General features: G+C 46.1%; 2 protein-coding genes across 6 annotated transcripts in view; one reads left to right on the top strand and one right to left on the bottom strand.

The window, feature by feature from the left end:
- Positions 1-17196, top strand: part of LOC136315748 (glyoxylate/hydroxypyruvate reductase B-like) — a 48081-nt gene that overhangs the window by 9743 nt on the left and 21142 nt on the right. Inside the window, exon 1 of one of the 2 annotated variants that reach the window (XM_066247613.1) lies at positions 15489-15528. The exons of the other annotated variant lie outside the window; for it this stretch is intronic. The gene's annotated coding sequence lies outside the window, so the exon portion shown is untranslated. Of the gene's footprint in view, positions 1-15488; positions 15529-17196 lie in introns of those variants that run through there. 2 annotated transcript variants of the gene reach the window in all.
- TXNL4A (thioredoxin like 4A) lies at positions 1364-15360 on the bottom strand. 4 transcript variants are annotated; one of them, XM_066247616.1, is made up of 5 exons: positions 15306-15360; positions 15000-15171; positions 10176-10243; positions 5035-5138; positions 1558-1726 (listed from the first exon to the last, which is right to left on the bottom strand). In XM_066247616.1, the coding sequence occupies exons 2-5, from the start codon at positions 15150-15152 to the stop codon at positions 1710-1712; spliced, it is 342 nt and encodes a 113-aa protein (XP_066103713.1). In that variant the 5' UTR covers positions 15153-15171; positions 15306-15360; the 3' UTR covers positions 1558-1709. The 4 variants fall into 4 exon arrangements, with proteins under 4 accessions (XP_066103712.1, XP_066103714.1, XP_066103715.1 ...); XM_066247615.1 differs by lacking the exon at positions 10176-10243 and having other exon boundaries at positions 1364-1726; XM_066247617.1 differs by lacking the exon at positions 10176-10243 and having other exon boundaries at positions 1364-1726; positions 15000-15113.

Genomic DNA, 17196 nt, shown 5'->3' with positions numbered 1-17196 from the left:
CTCTCTCTAAAATCAATAAATTTTTTTTTTGAGAGAAACAGAGGGACAGACAGGAAGGGAGATAAGAAGCATCAACTCATAGTTGCGGCACCTTAGTTGTTCATTGATTGCTTTCTCATATCTGCTTTGACCAGGGAATTCCAGCTGAGCCAGTGACCCCTTGCTCAATCCAGTGACCTTGGGTTCAAATCAGTGACCTTTGGGCTTCAAATCAGTGACGTCTGAGCTTCAAGCTAGCAACCTGTGGGCTCAAGCCAGTGACCATGAGGTCATGTCTATGATCCCACGCTCAAGCCAGCAACCTCAGGGTTTCGAACCTGGGTCCTCAGCTCTATCCATTGCACCACCACCTCATAAGGCAATAAATTATTTAAATTTACTCAGAGGAGAGAGAGAGAAGGGGAGAGGAGCAGGAAGCATATGTGTCTTGACAAGGCAAGCCTGGGGAGTCAAATCGGAATATCTTAAAAGAAAAAAAAGCTCTCATTGAAGGATCATGATTCATAAACCCTACAGAGAATACAGTATGTTTAAGTCCACTAGCTACAATCTTAGTTTTAATTTTTGTTTTATTTATTCATTTTTAGAGAGGAGAGAGAGAGAGAGAGAGAGAGAGAGAGAGAGAGAGAGAGGAGGGGGGAGGAGCTGGAAGATTAACTCCCATATGTGCCTTGACCAGGCAAGCCCAGGGTTTCAAACCGGCGACCTCAGCATTTCTAGGTCGACGCTTTATCCACTGCGCCACCACAGGTCAGGCCACTAGCTACAATCTTAGGAGGAATAAGGAACATATATTTAAAAGGCCCCCTAATTTTGTTGCACTGTTTTTATAACCAGAATAAGATACATTTTCCTTAAGTGTGTCTTCTTTCTGAACTCAAGCTGTTGCATTCTGTTGTGGGTTGAATTGTTCCTCAACCCCCAAATCGCATGTTGGGAATCCTAAACCCCAGAACCTCAGAATGTGACCTTATGTGGAGAAGGGCTGTTGGAGATATTCATTAAAATGAAGTCATGCTTGAATCTAGCACTCATCCAATGGCTGGTGTCCTTATGGAGGGATATCTGGACACAGACACAACTAAGGGAGAAAGGCTCAAGGAGATAAAGGCTGAGATAGAGGAGGGCAGGGAGAGGGGTAGGGAACAGGCGCCTGGGTCCCGGGACGTCCAGTCTCCAGCTGGTGAGACACAATTTTCTGCTAAGCAACCCAGGCTGTGGTACTCGACCCAGGCTGTGGTACTCGTCGCAACAATCCCAGCCAAGTGTGCAAGCCCCCAGGACGCGCCTGAACTTCAATGATAGTGAAGGTGTTACTTCCACAAGCAGTGACCTATATAAGAAATAAGTCAGGACTCTCCTATCACAGTGCATCTGTTTACTGCGGCCAGGTATGGACAGGTATTTGAGAATACGAAAGCATAGCAGCCAGGCTGCCTCCAGGGCTCCTGTCCTTCCCCAAACTCTCCCTCCAAGGCTCTCGAGTTCAAAGCGTCAAGGTGATTTTCAAAAGTGAAAATCACTCCCCAGCAAACACGAGCCAGCGATGGGCACTCAGTATCGGTATTTTGTGGAGTAGTCCTTCGGGGACACAACCAAGCCACGGCCTTTGCGGGCACCCCGGTACACAGTCTCAATGATGTCAATCATCTCCTGCTTGTCCTCCATGGCCCAGTTGATCTTGTTGTTATTGCCAGTGCCCAGGTCAATCATGATGTGCTTGTTCCTGCGGAGGAAATGGACAATGCTCATCAAAGGCTCCAGAAGGGACCCCACAAAAAATGCCTGTTTCCCACTGTTACAGTTCTGGCTACACGGCTCAGGCTCAACTCTAGTATGCGGCCACCAGCAGGACAGATGCTGCAGTCTGTCTCAGCTCCCCATGTGCCTACTGCCCAAAACACAGTTATGTCTCCAAGTCCAAAGAGCCACTGAAAGGAACACCAGAGTCCCACAACAAACGTGGACTGCTGTGGCCAGTGCTTGGCCACCTGCAGTGGCACCAGTAGGACAGTCCCCAAAGGAAAGGAGGTTAGCAGCCGAAACACTGAACTGCTTCAAAACCAACTCATAAGTGTTACAAGTGGAAGCAGTGTGTACCATTAACATGTGGCATGAGTGAAGAAATAAAGTACATTTGAAACCTTAAAAAGACCATTTAAGACAAGGACACACACAGGAGGACATGCTACAATTTAGGAGGAGACTAGGAATGGCCTGAATACTATTTTTTTAAAAAAACACACACAATGGGTTGCCCACCGAGCTTTCTGCATGCCTCTATGTTTCCTTAAGACAAATACACCACAGGATAATTGAAGGGTCAAAAGACACACTTTTAGTCGTTTGGAAACCCAAACTGTTTTCCAGAGCATCATACCAACTTTACCTGAAAAAAGCAATGCAAGAGTTCCCATGCTGTTCTTGTGAGTACTATGTGACTTCTACTAAAAGCCTTACTAAGTGTGAAATGGTATTTTGTATTTTTATTAGGAGAGTAGGAGGCTGCTTTTTTAAGAAATATTTTATTTATTGATTTTAGGAGAGAGAGAGAGAAGAGGGGAGAGCAGGAAGCATCAACTTGTAGTAGCTGCTTCTGGTATGTGCCACCCAGGCAAACCCAGATTTCAAACCAGCAACCTCAGCATTCCAGCTCAATGCTCTTATCCACTGCGCCACAAGTCAGGCAGGAGGCTATATTTTAAAATGAATGACTATGTGTACTTTATACAATGAAGACACTAACCCTTGCTGTACCAGCTGCGCTACTTTTCCTGGTTTGTTGAAGTGCATAACTCTGGGCTTTGACCCACTGTTCCAGGGAGGGCGCTCCATCCTGAAGCCTCCGGTTTGGCCTCCTTTCAACCAGAGTGAGTGTCTAACAGGCAAATTGGATGTCACTCTTCTGCTGCAAACCTCCAACCCCAGAAAGACCTCCAAGGCCTCACGTGGCTCAGGAATTGGGTCTGACCTTCCCCGCGCTCCCTGGCCTTCTCCAACTCTCCCACTAACAGGCCACATGCTTGCAGGCACACTGTGTGCCCGTTCCCTGCCTGCGTGTTGGCCGCAGTGGAACACACATGGCTTGTTCTAAACTCACTCTGCTACCATGAGTGCTCCACACACTCGATCTGGTCAGTTTTCATCTGCAAACACCATCCTCTGCCCTCTCCAGTTTCTGTCAGCGCACTTATGCAGCTGCTGCCATCAGATGAGGCTCTGGGACAGCAGGAACCCTGTCTCGTCTGACTGTCCCAGCACTAGACCATAAAGCCTGGTGGAATGTAATGTATCTATGTAGTGAATAAACCGAAGTGCTGGTATGACCTGTCTCAATTCTGTGTCACAGAGACAGCAGGAGGCAGCTCATCCCCTTTCTGAGAGAAGCACTGTCCTGAGACACCACAGCATACTGCTCACACCATCTGACTTCCTCTGTAGCCCCCCCCCCCCCCCCAGTATCTCACCCACAGGGGCTCTGCTTCTGGAGCAGTCACTAATACTGCCATCCACCAACTTTTGTAGTAACAATAACAGTAAGAAATTTTGGCAACCATAACGATGTCTAAGGGTGATTTCTTTCCAAAATAACCCTCCATCATTTTTACTCATGATGTTACTTATCTTTATTACATAAATACCATCAAACGCATGTGCCACCTCCATCAGACCTTTGGGTACCTGGCCAGTTCCATTCCCATGTTTTCCTTTGAAGCAAAGCCCGTAAGTTATGGATACAAATTCATCTAAGGCAGCGAGGAAAATTCTATCCTTCATTGATAGGGCCCACAACAGAATATTTAGCTGATAAAATAGTCTTGTGCTTACAAGCAAAAAAATTAAGTACAGATTTTCTTCATAGGTATCCCAAAGAACATTAAATAGAGTCACTAATATCATACTTTAAAAGTAAATTATTTGGCCCTGGCCGGTTGGCTCAGTGGTAGAGCGTCGGCCTGGCGTGCAGAGGTCCCGGGTTCGATTCCCAGCCAGGGCACACAGGAGAAGCGCCCATTTTCTTCTCCACCCCTCCCCTTCTCCTTCCTCTCTGTCTCTCTCTTCCCCTCCCGCAGCCGAGGCTCCATTGGAACAAAGATGGCCCGGGCACTGGGGATGGCTCCTTGGCCTCTGCCCCAGGCACTAGAGTGGCTCTGGTCGCGACAGAGCGACGCCCCAGAGGGGCAGAGCGTTGCCCCCTGGTGGGCAGAGCGTCACCCCCTGGTGGGCGTGCCCGGTGGATCCCGGTCGGGCCCATGCGGGGAGTCTGTCTATCTCTCCCCGTTTCAAGCTTCAGAAAAATACAAAAAAAAAAAAAAAGTAAATTATTTGATGACATATTTTCCATCAACGTATCATTTAAAGATACCTTAAATGTCAATAACAATATTTTCCATTTAATTACACTTGGCCTAGGTTTCTGGGCAAAGTTATTTCAAAAGGGTAATGTGTTGCTGAGTAAATGATAAAACTGAAATTGTTACTTTGAAAATTATTTAAAGGATCACACTGAACCTTGTCTAGTGATACAATCTATATGTGATATGACTACATAACTGACTCTAAAAGACATCTTGATTACATTAAACTTCCAGACCAACAACTTCAACTTAAACAATAACTTTAAGAGGACAATTTAGAAAAAGAGAGGCCTGACCAGGAGGTGGCACAGTGGATACAGCGTCAACCTGGGATGCTGAAGACCCAGGCTCAAAACCCTGAGGTTGCTGGCTTGAGCACAGGCTCATCCGGTTTGAACATGGGATCATAGACATGACCCTATGGTCGCTGGCTTAATCAAGGGGTCTCTGGCTCAGCTGGAGCCCCCTGGTCAAGGCATGTATGAAGAAGCAACCAATGAACTAAAGTGCCACAACAATGAGCTAATGCTTCTCATCTCTATCCCCTCCTGTCTGTCCCTATCTGTCCCTCTTTCTCCCTCTGTCGCTAGATCAAAAAATAAAAAATAAATTAAAAATAAATTTTAAAAAAGAGAGAGACGAGAACAATTGAAATCACAACTTCAAGAGGACATACCTGAAGAAAAACATGACGGTGCATGGGTCGTATAACTCATACATTTTGTTGAAGTCAGGTACTTCTGTAATATCCACAAGATAAATAACTGCAAAATTTTTAACCTGAAAGTAAAGAAGATTGGGGGGGAAAAACTAAAATAACAAACCAATTTTTTTATTCTGTAAAAGGACAGTAAAAAAAACCCCAACCATTTATGTATAATAGAACAATTTTCAAACTAACCCTCCGTTTTTCCCAGTAGAGTTAAGATAGAAAAATAATTCAACAAGCTCAGGATCCTGAACCATTAATTGACCATTCACACCTCCCCCTGTAACATTTCTGAGAGAACAGCAAGTTACAAGAACCTGCAGAAAATGTCCACAGATGTATCACTCACACTGATACAGCAGCAATCTAAGTGGACTTTTCTGAACTTGCACTTTTACGAATACTTACTTACTCACATGCACAGAACATCTGCTTTACAAAATGCCTTTAGAATTCAGCCAGACATTTCCCACGTACTTAGGTTTGAACTCGTAAATAGGGGCAAACTAGCACCCCAAATAATATTGTATGTAAAAAATTTTCTTTAATTGCAAGTTCATCAGAGAAGACTTAGAAAACTGAAAATAAAATCACCTTCAATCCTAACACAAAGGTTAACAGCTGTGAAGGTATTTTTAGTATATTCTTTCCCATTTTTTTCTGGCATATATTTAAAAAATCTGTTCAGGAGGACAGGCGCAGTGGGGAAATATAATAAATAAAAATTTAAAATAAAAAATCTTTATACAGTTCTAACAAAATGTAATTATACAATGATCATGTTATAATACTGAATATGCTGCTTTAATTCTTACTTTACAAATGCACAACTTTTATGGCTACATTAAAGAATTACTTCATTATTATTTAAAGGCTATGCCATGATTTTACCATTCTTCTGTTATTTTCTGATTTTTTAATGAACAGAAATAATTCATTTTCACCTAGCAAGTATGTATTAGTGCCTTGAATGTGTTGGGTACTGTTTGGCTCTGAGGACACATCAGTAATGACCACAACTGTGGCTCCCAGCTTCATAAGGCTTCAGATTCATCTGAAGAATCACAATGTGATTTACACTGAGGGGTAAAATCAAGTCTTTAACTTTTTTTTTTTTTGTATTTTTCCGAAGCTGGAAACGGGGAGGCAGTCAGACAGACTCCCACATGCACCCTACCGGGATCCACCCGGCACACCCACCAGGGGGCGATGCTCTGCCCCTCCGGGGCATCGCTCTGTCGCATCCAGAGCCATTCCAGCACCTGAGGCAGAGGCCACAGAGCCATCCTCAGTGCCCGGGCCATCTTTGTTCCAATGGAGCCTCGGCTGTGGGAGGGGAAGAGAGAGAGAGAGAGGAAGGAGAGGGGGAGGGGTGGAGAAGCAGATGGGCGCTTCTCCTGTGTGCCCTGGCCCGGAATTGAACACGGGTCCCCCGCACGCCAGGCCGATGCTCTACCGCTGAGCCAACCGGCCAGGAAACTTATTGATTTTTTTTGAGGGAGAAACATCGATTTAAGAAATCACAAGTAAAACACTGAATTTCAGAAACTGAGTTCACATTTTTCTAAATGCACTATAATATAGTCAATGCAAAGTCAGATTATTTATGCATTCACTGATTGATTCTTGTATGTGCGGGACTGGGGACCAAAAACGTAACCCTGGCTTATTGGCATGATGCTAACCAACTGAGCTTACCCAGTGAGGGCTACACTTTCCTTACTCATCAGTGAAGGCAAAGGGAAAAAAGGTCTTTTCTAAAAATCTCACTATCTGAAAGGCCTCTTGGATTTTCATTGGGTTAGCAGTTTATGCTTCATTCAGGAGACAAGTGTGCGTGTGTTTATACTGTAACAATATCTGTCATTTTATATTAAAGTACCTTTTATTATGTGGGAAGTAATAAAGTAAGAAAATGCTTTTCTTAAGTACCACTGCTTAGTAAACCTTAAGATGTAGGCAGCACCTTTAAAAACTGGCGGGTAACTTTTACCAGTAAACAGTTGTGCAGAGGAGTGTGTGGCTGCTTTTACAGTCCCTGTTCTCTGAGTTGCCATGGTGACTGAGAACACTCAGCAAAGGCTGTTGAACATTTGGTGCTCAGCTCTGTTCCGTGACTGACTTCACTTCATTCCACAGATACCTTCTCTCTCACCAGGATAAGAGGGAGGTAGGGTGGCTGGGAGACACCTTTTCTTCCCACCTCAGTATCTAGGTCCATTGGCCACTTCACATTCTTCTCACAGCCGGGCTCCTTGCAGGAGCTCTCCACCCTTACTGCCTCTGTTAGTCAGACCTCCATGAGTGCATCCCCGCAGTCTGACCCTGTCACGATGACCTAAACTGTCTATAGTCCCCCACCCAGCTTCCACTCAGTCTCTGAGTGAGCCTTTCCTGGAGTGCCTCCCAGGCATCTCTGCCTGCCCGCAGCCCTACAGTGCACTGGCCTATGACAGCTGGTCTGGTCACTGTTGGATGCAGAAGGCAGTAGTGTCCAGGCCAGACCGATGCCTGTGACTACCTGTAGGAAATCTTCTGTAGATGCTCCTTAGTTTCCTAAAGTCAATCTGTTCCTACATGTGCCCTGACCAAAGACTGAACTTGCAACCTCTGTGATCCAGGACGACACTCCAACCAACAGAGCCATGTGGCCAGTGCCATGAGCATCTTCTTTTTATTTACTTATTTTTTAACAGGGACAGAGAGAGAGGCAGACAGGGACAGACAGGAACGGAGAGAGATGAGAAGCGTCAATCATCAGTTTTTCGTTGTGAGACCTTAGTTGTTCATTGACTGCTTTCTCATATGTGCCTTGACCGCAGGCCTTTAGCAGACCGAGTAACCCCTTGCTTGAGCCAGTGACCTTGGGTCTAAGCTGGTGAGCTTTTGCTCAAACCAGATGAGCCCGCGGTCAAGCTGGCAACCTCGGGGTCTCGAACCTAGGTCCTCTGCATCCCAGTCCAATGCTCTATCCACTGCGCCACCACCTGGTCAGGCCGAGAATCTTTTTAAATAGTACTGTGAACTTATTTGCATAATTCCACCATATTTAAAATACATTTTGCTTTCTATATTTGTAGTAATCTTAACTGGTTATTGAACAGTATTTTTTTTAAACCAAGAACCATGTGTACAAATTCCATTTCTATAGTCAAGTTGTTTTTTAAAGTGAGAAGAGGGGAGATGGAGAAACTCCCACATGCACCCAAACAGGGATCCACCTGACTACCCACATCTGGTGCCAATACTGGAACCAATCAAGCAACTGGCTGCGAGAGGGGAAGAGAGACAGAAGGGGGAGAGGGAGGGAAGAGAAACATGTGGTCGCTTCTCATGTGTGCTCTGATGGGATTGAACCCGGATGTCTGCATGCTGGGCCGACTCTATCCACTGACCCAGCTGGCCAGGGCCTAATCAAGTTATTTTTAATTTTTTTTTTTTGCATTTTTCTGAAGCTGGAAACAGGGAAAGACAGTCAGACAGACTCCCGCATGCGCCCGACCGGGACCCACCCAGCACGCCCACCAGGGGGCGACGCTCTGCCCATCCTGGGCATCGCCATGTTGCGACCAGAGCCACTCCAGCGCCTGAGGCAGAGGCCACAGAGCCATCCCCAGCGCCCGGGCCATCTTTGCTCCAGTGGAGCCTTGGCTGCGGGAGGGGAAGAGAGAGACAGAGAGGAAGGTGCGGCGGAGGGGTGGAGAAGCAAATGGGCGCTTCTCCTGTGTGCCCTGGCCGGGAATCGAACCTGGGTCCTCCACACGCTAGGCCGAAACTCTACTGCTGAGCCAACTGGCCAGGGCTATTTTTAATTTTTTTTAACTTTATTTATTTATTCATTTTAGAGAGGAGAGAGAGAGAGAGAAAGAAGGGAGGAGCAGAAAGCATCAACTCCCATATGTGCCTTGTCCAGGCAAGCCCAGGGTTTTGAACCAGCGACCTCAGCGTTCCAGGTCGAAGCTTTATCCACTGCGCCACCACAGGTCAGGCTCAAGTTATTTTTAATGCACAATTCTTTTGATCATTTACAGTAGCAAATATCCTTTCCCACCCTGTTGCCCATACATTTTGTGAGCACACCTTTTCCTGCAGTGAGCTGTTGATCAACCACCATTCTGCCTCCGTATGGAGCTCCTCCACTAGCTAAGAACCCATCCAGTAAACCAGAAAAAAACATTCTGGACTGTCAATAGGCTCATTATTACATTTTTAGGTAACTCATTTCAAATCCACCAAAAACAATTACATGGTAACTTTATTTACTATGTGCCCTGATTAGCTTTACTCACAATAACTATTGCAAATTTTGTAATGTGTGAGGGATAATAATAATGGTGACAATGATTACTGAATATACTACTTTCTTTGTGACAGGAAGTAATCTGGAGGCCTTCATGTTACCTCTACCCTCACAACTACCTATGAGTTAGGCACTGGTATCCCTTCCCTATGGACTATGGACAAGTTATTTAGGATCATACAGGTGGTAAGTGGCAGAATCCACCTCGGTCTGTACCCTTAACCACCATTCAATCCTGCCTCTCATCACTGCTTGCTGCAAGGTTGTTATATCCAGACACACAAATCCATAGTGAAGACAAAAATACGCATTTATGCATTCTCTTGGTTCTTACCAGATTCCTTACTGACTGACCACCAACTTCCATTGGTTCACTTACTCAGTGAGATGCTTCAGAAAGATCCTCAGTCATTATAAAGAGTTCCATTAATATATTTGCCTTGTATAAAATTTCCTTTAGAATAGAGAATCACGAGTCAGTATCACTTGACTTGTATGGGATTTTTATCACAGACATCAAACAGCCCACGTATTCTAACCCATCGTGGGATTTAGGTAGCAGTGAGCTGTGACAAACTGTTCCTACAGAATGGCTGAGGGCTCAGAACAGTTTCTCTTCAAAGCTGCGCATAAAACCAGCTGCTCTGTTATTATCACTCTATCAACTTCCAAACATCGGTAAAATCTGTAAGCGCATCTCTCTGTTTAAGAACAGGTGGAAACAAATCCAGCACAGGGAGGGGTTGGCACTTGGGAGCATGGGGTCAGTACAGCACATTCCAGCTTCAGCATGGGAACTTTTACTCACTTTAAACAGCTGGGATATCCAACAGAGCTCGTAAAATGGTGAGGAAGATCCCCCATTATCTGCCATTTCTGCAGAGGGAGATTTTTAAATAGTTAAATGTTCTTTATACTAAAACCTTAAATTTCCAAAATTCTTGTTGAGCTTCCCCAAAAGAACTTCCAGAATTATAAACTCATATTTTTGCCCTTATTACAAAATAAAACATTAACAGTCTTATAATGCATTTTAAGTTTGCATTTTGAATAGCTATATTATAACACAATATTGAAAGTTTATTCAAATAATAATCCAAATTTTTGGACAAAAGAACAAGGGTAATTTAAAAAACCAAAGGAAAATCCTCAAAGTGAGCCTAATTAAACTGTCCTCATCAATAGGTTCAAGACAAGAAGAGTGTGTTCACTAGTGACACAGTGATTCAGTCTATACCTAACAAAAAGGCACTTAGACCACTCTGGTAAAAGTCCCTAAAAACTGACATCAACACATAAAATCTGTTGCCTAGCTAAGAGCATCCTGCTGAGTTTTGCTCAGACATGAAGCACCAATCCTGACGTCTCTAGCCATCCTGGCCTGCAGCTGAGGGCAGCAGGGTCTTGACCTGGTGATTATACTGCTACCTGCAAGGCGGAATCCAAAACACACACCTTAGGTTATTTCAAAGTCAACACGCTGATGATCTGCTTATCTCATCAGAAAAGTGCATAACAGAGTCTTCATTGAATTCAGCAGCATCTGTCCTGACCACAGAGGCTTACACAGTGAGTGAGTGGTTCCCTGGCACCACCTCAAGCTTCTCAGTATCAGGAGAAAGGCTGACAAGTACAGCACTTGTACTCAGACCAAGACCTCTGTTGAAAGGTTCTAAAAGTCACAATTCCAGAGTGTTCCCTCTCCACAGAGCACACCCACACCTTTCCTTTCCACCTCTTCTTCCCCCCACAGACACGCATCTCCTAAACTCTCAGGTGTTGGAATCCATGGGAGTCCGAAACACCAGAGTAACAGGCTTTATTGAAAGGAAGGAACCCTACCGGGCACTTCTCCTGGGGGAGAAGAGCACCAGTTACAGACTAGGGGCCAGTTATATAGTGTTTGGGAGAGCCTGAGGGGATACTGAGGCAAAAGTCCTGGCATGTCCGGAATGCTCCTCCTTGGGGGGCTTCGAGCATGTGGGTGTTGAATCAAAAATCCTGGTATGTCCGGAGCCCCTCCTTGGGGCGGCTTGTCAGCTTTTGGAATTCCTCTGTCTCAGTGGCGCTAGTCCAGTAAAGGTGAGGTCTGACAGATAAGCAGATCAAGAGGGCAGTTTGGAATTTACATATCTATCATCAGGGACCCCAGGAGATTGGAACCAGGGGAGCGATGGGCAGTGGAAGCTTGTCCCAGGCCAAACCCATAAACATACCCAAAGCCCCCTTTTCTCTGACTTTCCAGGGAGCTGACAGTAGCCCCGCCTAGTGTCTCTCCTGCTGCTCCTTCTATCCTAAGCCCTGTTTTTCACTGTCAGTCCCCCAGCTTTAATAAATGTACTCTCAAAATAAATAAATAAATAAATAAATAATAGAATTGACCATTCTCAGGGAAGGTTTTTTCTTTTAAATTTATTGATTTTTTAGAGATAGGATAGATAAAGGCAGGGGAAAAGCGGAAAGCATCAACTAGTAGTAGTCTCTTCTTGTATGTGCCTTGACTGGGCAAGCCCAGGGCTTCGAACCAGCAACTTCAGCATTCCAGATCAATGCTTTATCCACTGCACCACCACAGGCCAAGCTAAATTTAATGATTTTAGAGAGAAAGAAAGGGGCTGGGAGAGGGAGAGAGACTGCCAGGGAGGGAAAAAGGGAGAGAGGAGACAGAGAAACACCCAATACCCATTGGTTGACTCCTGTATGTGCCCTGACCTGGGATCATACCCACAACCTTGGCAATGGGATGGTGCTCTAACCAATAGAGCTATTCAGTCAGGGCCTAGGGGAATCAACCAAGTGCGTGGTCTTCTTCTTTTTTTTCTTTTTCCAAATTATACAAGTTACAGAGGTAGTAGAAGGGCCCCTGGAGCTTAGGAGAAAGGCAAAGATAATGGGTAAAAGGAAGGGGTGGGGTGGGGAGTGGCACTGATCTGTTCCTGAGTGGGACAGCAGTGCCCCAAGGCAACTTCTTATGAAACAGTTTCTGGACCTCACCTCAGACCCAGAATGAGAATCTGCGATGCAGCTGGTAAGTATTAAAGTGGTACTAATGATGACTGACACAGAAGAATGGCCCCTAACGTCCACAATGCCACAACCCCTTCCTCACTCTGCCTCTCTTACCAGATAGAAGACACTAAAAAAATCAGCTTTCCTTTCCTAAACACAAAATAATGTTTTTACCTCTGTTACTATTACTCAAAGGTGTTATTTTTAACCCAGCCTAAATTAGCATCTCCTGTTCCCAAGAAAGAAAAGATGGTTTCAATGCTTCCACTTTTACTCTTCATTCAGATGAATGACTTCTCAAAGCATTCATAAAATAGTAATAAGTTAATTATTTCATTAACACCCTGATATATTTGCCTTTTAACCTACTGCAATTACAAAAATCCAAATCAAAGCTATCTTAAAACCGCCATTACGGAATTAAAAAAAAAATTGTGGCCTGTCTAGGCGGTGATGCAGTGGATAGAGCAGGGGTCCCCAAACTATGGCCTGCGCTTGCAGCCCCCTGAGGCCATTTATCCGGCCCCGACGCACTTCCGGAAGGGGCACCTCTTTCATTGGTGGTCAGTAAAAGGAGCACAGGATGCGGCATTCTGTGCTCCTGGAGTACTATTTGTGTAGGCACCAGAAAGCGTGGTGTTGCTCACACACACTACCACTTCCGGTGACGTGGGACGCAGGCGTCAGGACTCTGGAAGCGCGTCATATCACTTGTTACGGCTAGCAGTGACAAATATGGAACTGGATATTGACCATATCTCATTAGCCAAAAGCAGGCCCATAGTTCCCATTGAAATACTGGTCAGTTTATTAATTTAAATTTACTTGTTCTTTATTTTAAATGTTGTATTTGTTCCCGTTTTATTTTTTTACTTTAAAATAAGATATGTGCAGTGTGCACAGGGATCTGTTCATAGTTTTTTTTATAGTCCAGCCCTCCAACGGTCTGAGGGACAGTGAACTGGCCCCCTATGTAAAAAGTTTGGAGACCCCTGGGATAGAGCGTCGGACTGAGATCCCAAGGACCCAGGTTCGAGACCCCAAGGTCGCCAGCTTGTGTGCGGGCTCATCTGGTTTCAGCAAAAGCTCGGACCCAAGGTCGCTGGCTCAAGCAAAGGGTTACTTGGTCTGCTGAAGGCCTGCAGTCAAGGCACATATGAGAAAGCAATCAATGAACAACTAAGGCAGGGGTCTCAAACTCACGGCCCACGGGCCGCATGCGGCCCGTTGAACAATTTTGTGCGGCCCGCAGACTAATCCACGAAGTTCAAAATATTTTGGATAAAATTAAGTAAGCCTAGGGGCCTACTTGTATTTTTCATTTCTCTAGCATCCGAGCTAGATATTAGCTTAGTTAACAGCAGTTGTGATGCGAACTACAGTTTCTGGTCGTTTTGTGACACTGAGTAAACTGCATGTACGATTGTGCTTGTTGTACTGATTTTTTTTTTGTTTTCAACTGCAGTGAGAAAAGTATTGCATAACAGTTGCCTTTTGTAGACCTAGTGTGGCCCGCCGAACGGCTGTGATCTTGCTCTGCGGCCCACATGCTGAGTTGAGTTTGAGACCCCTGATCTAAGGTGTCGCAATGCGCAACAAAAAACTAATGATTGATACTTCTCATCTCCGTTCCTGTCTGTCTGTCCCTGTCTATCTCTCTCTCTCTGACTCTCTGTCTCTGTAAAAAAAAAAAAAAAATTATGGCCCTGGTTACACAGAAACGCCCACAACTGCTCTGTCACCAAACAAGTACCACAGACAATGTGATGTCTAACATTGAACATTAGGAAAGAGATCTATCTAACAAAGCACAATTCCATCTTCATGCACGTCGGGTCTCCAACTGTTGCCTGCACTGAAATCAGTTATAAATCAAGTGACTTATAAAAAAGCACAGTGAGGACAAGAAAATAAAGACAACGAAAAGAGCAGGACTTACTATGCTGTCAACATAAATATTTTGCTTTACAAATACAACATATAAACATGGTACCAAAAATACCCCCAAAAAACAACAATGCTTTTAAACAGCTCAAGTGAGCTTCAACGCTCTTGCTTCAGTCTGCAAATGTGTTCTGCTCATGCAGATTTTGCAAATCACCCTATCACTAGGAATTTATTTAGCTAGAGAGGCAGATCTTGAACCTTTTATAAAAATCTAAAATGTACGAAAACTCCCAGAAAAAGGCAATTATCTGTTGTGCACAATTTCAGGAAGCTTGTCCTCACACCACCAGGTCAAATCTTGCGTCTTCTGTTTGGCGCCTCATTAGAAACTGAGGCTCAATGAAGAATGAGTACGGCCTGACCTGTGGTGGCTCAATGGGTAAAAGCATCAACTTGGAACACTGAGGTCCCCGGTTCAAAACCCCGGGCTTCCCTGGTCAAGGCATACATGGGAGTTGATGCTTTCTGCTCCTCCCTCCCTTCTCTCTCTCTCTCTCTCTATCTCTCTCTGACTCCTCTCTCTAAAATTAATAAATAAAATCTAAAAATAAACAAAAAAAAATTAAAAAAAAAAAAAAAGAATGAGTACGGATGAGCTTTGAATTTCACTTTTACATTTTCCTGCCAACTAGCAAAGCAAAGAAAGCCGACCGCACGCCGGGCGCGGGCTGGGTACCTTCTCCGCGATGCTGTACAGGACCTCGTCCATCTTCATGCACGTCGGGTCCCAGTCGTGCCCGAACCGGATGACGACCACGCGGTCTTCTTCCGAGAGGATGGCCTGGTCCACCTGCCAGCCGTTGTGTAAATGCGGGAGCATGTACGACATGCTGGCGACTCCCTGGCCTCTGCGGGAGACGCACTCGGTGGACGATCGGCGTCCAGATCATCACAGCCCGCGCCCCCGTCCCTCCCGGCCCCGAACCCTCACCCCAGCCCGGCCCCCGCTCCTTCCCAGGACCCTGTTCCCCAACGCACAGACCTCAGCCTGCACCCGGCTTCCCACGCGGCGGCCGCCCCGGGCGCGCAAGCCGTACGTACGTGCGTCCGCCGTGCGTTGACGAATCCGTGCGCGCGCGCCGTACGTACGTGCGTCCGCCGTGCGTGCGTGTGTTCGTGCAGGTGCTGCGGCGTGGTTGTGTGGTCTCAGAGGGTGCCGGAGAGTCTTGTTGTGTGCAGGACTTCCCGCCATCCGTAGGGGCCAGGTAATGTCAGCCACAGTGCCCGGGAGGGGCTTGTGCCGGTCACTCCACACAGAAGTCCCAAATGAGTCTTTTGGCAGTCGTGCTTTCTGGAACACGACTGAAGCAGGAACACAGTTTGCTTTCCTTATGAAAAGCAGCTATTCCCAGAAAAGTACTCAAACCAAAGTAATACATAAGACTCACCAGAGATATATGAAAAAATTTCTTCCCATTCTGTGAATTGACTTTTCACTTTTCATTGGTGATATTTGCAGCACAAAAGTTGTGTATTTTGATTAAGTCTGATTTATTTTTTTCTTTAATTGCTTGTGTTTTTGGTGTCATATCTAAGAAACCAAGGTCATAAATGTTTACTCCTGTTTTCCCCTAAGAATTTTATGCTCATTTTTTAAAATACTATTTATTGGCCCTGGCCGGTTGGCTCAGCGGTAGAACGTCGGCCTGGCGTGCGGGGGACCCGGGTTCGATTCCCGGCCAGGGCACATAGGAGAAGCGCCCATTTGCTTCTCCACCCCCACCCCCTCCTTCCTCTCTGTCTCTCTCTTCCCCTCCTGCAGCCAAGGCTCCAGTGGAGCAAAGATGGCCCGGGCGCTGGGGATGGCTCCTTGGCCTCTGCCCCAGGCGCTAGAGTGGCTCTGGTCTCGGCAGAGCGACGCCCCGGAGGGGCAGAGCATCACCCCCTGGTGGACAGAGCGTCGCCCCTGGTGGGCGTGCCGGGTGGATCCCGGTCGGGCGCATGCAGGAGTCTGACTGTCTCTCCCCGTTTCCAGCTTCAGAAAAATACAAAAAAAAAAAAAAAGACTATTTATTGAGCCCTGGCTGGTTGGCCCAGCGGTAGAGCGTCGGCCTAGCGTGCGGAGGACCCGGGTTCGGTTCCCGGCCAGGGCACACAGGAGAAGCGCCCATTTGCTTCTCCACCCCTCTGCCGCGCTTTCCTCTCTGTCTCTCTCTTCCCCTCCCGCAGCCAAGGCTCCATTGGAGCAAAGATGGCCCAGGCGCTGGGGATGGCTCTGTGGCCTCTGCCTCAGGCGCTAGAGTGGCTCTGGTCGCAACATGGCAACGCCCAGGATGGGCAGAGCATCGCCCCCTGGTGGGCAGAGCGTTGCCCCATGGTGGGCGTGCCGGGTGGATCCCGGTGGGGCGCATGCGGGAGTCTGTCTGACTGTCTCTCCCTGTTTCCAGCTTCAGAAAAATGAAAAAAAAAAAAAAAAAAAGACTATTTATTGATTTTACAGGGAGAGGAGAAAGAGGGAGGGGCGGGGTGTGAGAAGTTTCAACTCATATTGGATTCACTAGTTGCTCCTTGCTTGTGTGTGCCTTGACTCCACAAGCCCAGGGTTTCTAACCCGCGACCTCAGCGTTCCAGGTCAATGCTTTATCCACTGCGCCACCACAGACCAGGCACTGATCTTTATGTTTAGCCTTATGTCAGTCTCACTGTCTTGACATATGAAGCTTTGTAGTAAGTCTTAAAATCATGAAGTGAGTCTTCTAATTTTCTTCCTTTTCAAGATTGGTTTGGCTGTCCTGAGTCCCTAGCATTCCATTTGAAAGTTAGTGTTACCAAACAAGGGATCTGACCCTTCGGGTCTGCCTAGGACCAGCCAGTGGTGTGGGTTCTTTATTGCATGCAGGAAAAATTTCACATGAGCCCAGGTGATTTTGACA

The sequence above is a fragment of the Saccopteryx bilineata genome, chromosome 11, assembly GCF_036850765.1.
Source record: "Saccopteryx bilineata isolate mSacBil1 chromosome 11, mSacBil1_pri_phased_curated, whole genome shotgun sequence".
Lineage (NCBI taxonomy): Eukaryota > Metazoa > Chordata > Mammalia > Chiroptera > Emballonuridae > Saccopteryx > Saccopteryx bilineata.
This window is presented reverse-complemented; position numbering and strand designations above follow the sequence as displayed.

Bases quoted from the DNA above. Each gene is read 5' to 3' on its own strand.
- TXNL4A (XM_066247618.1), bottom strand. From the start codon at position 15,213: ATGATCTGGACGCCGATCGTCCACCGAGTGCGTCTCCCGCAGAGGCCA. The intron at 10,244-14,999 runs GTACCCAGCCCG...CTCCCTCTGCAG, and splicing joins TGTACAGCATCGCGGAGAAG to AAATGGCAGATAATGGGGGA. The intron at 5,139-10,175 runs GTGAGTAAAAGT...CTTTACTTTCAG, and splicing joins GGATATCCCAGCTGTTTAAA to GTTAAAAATTTTGCAGTTAT.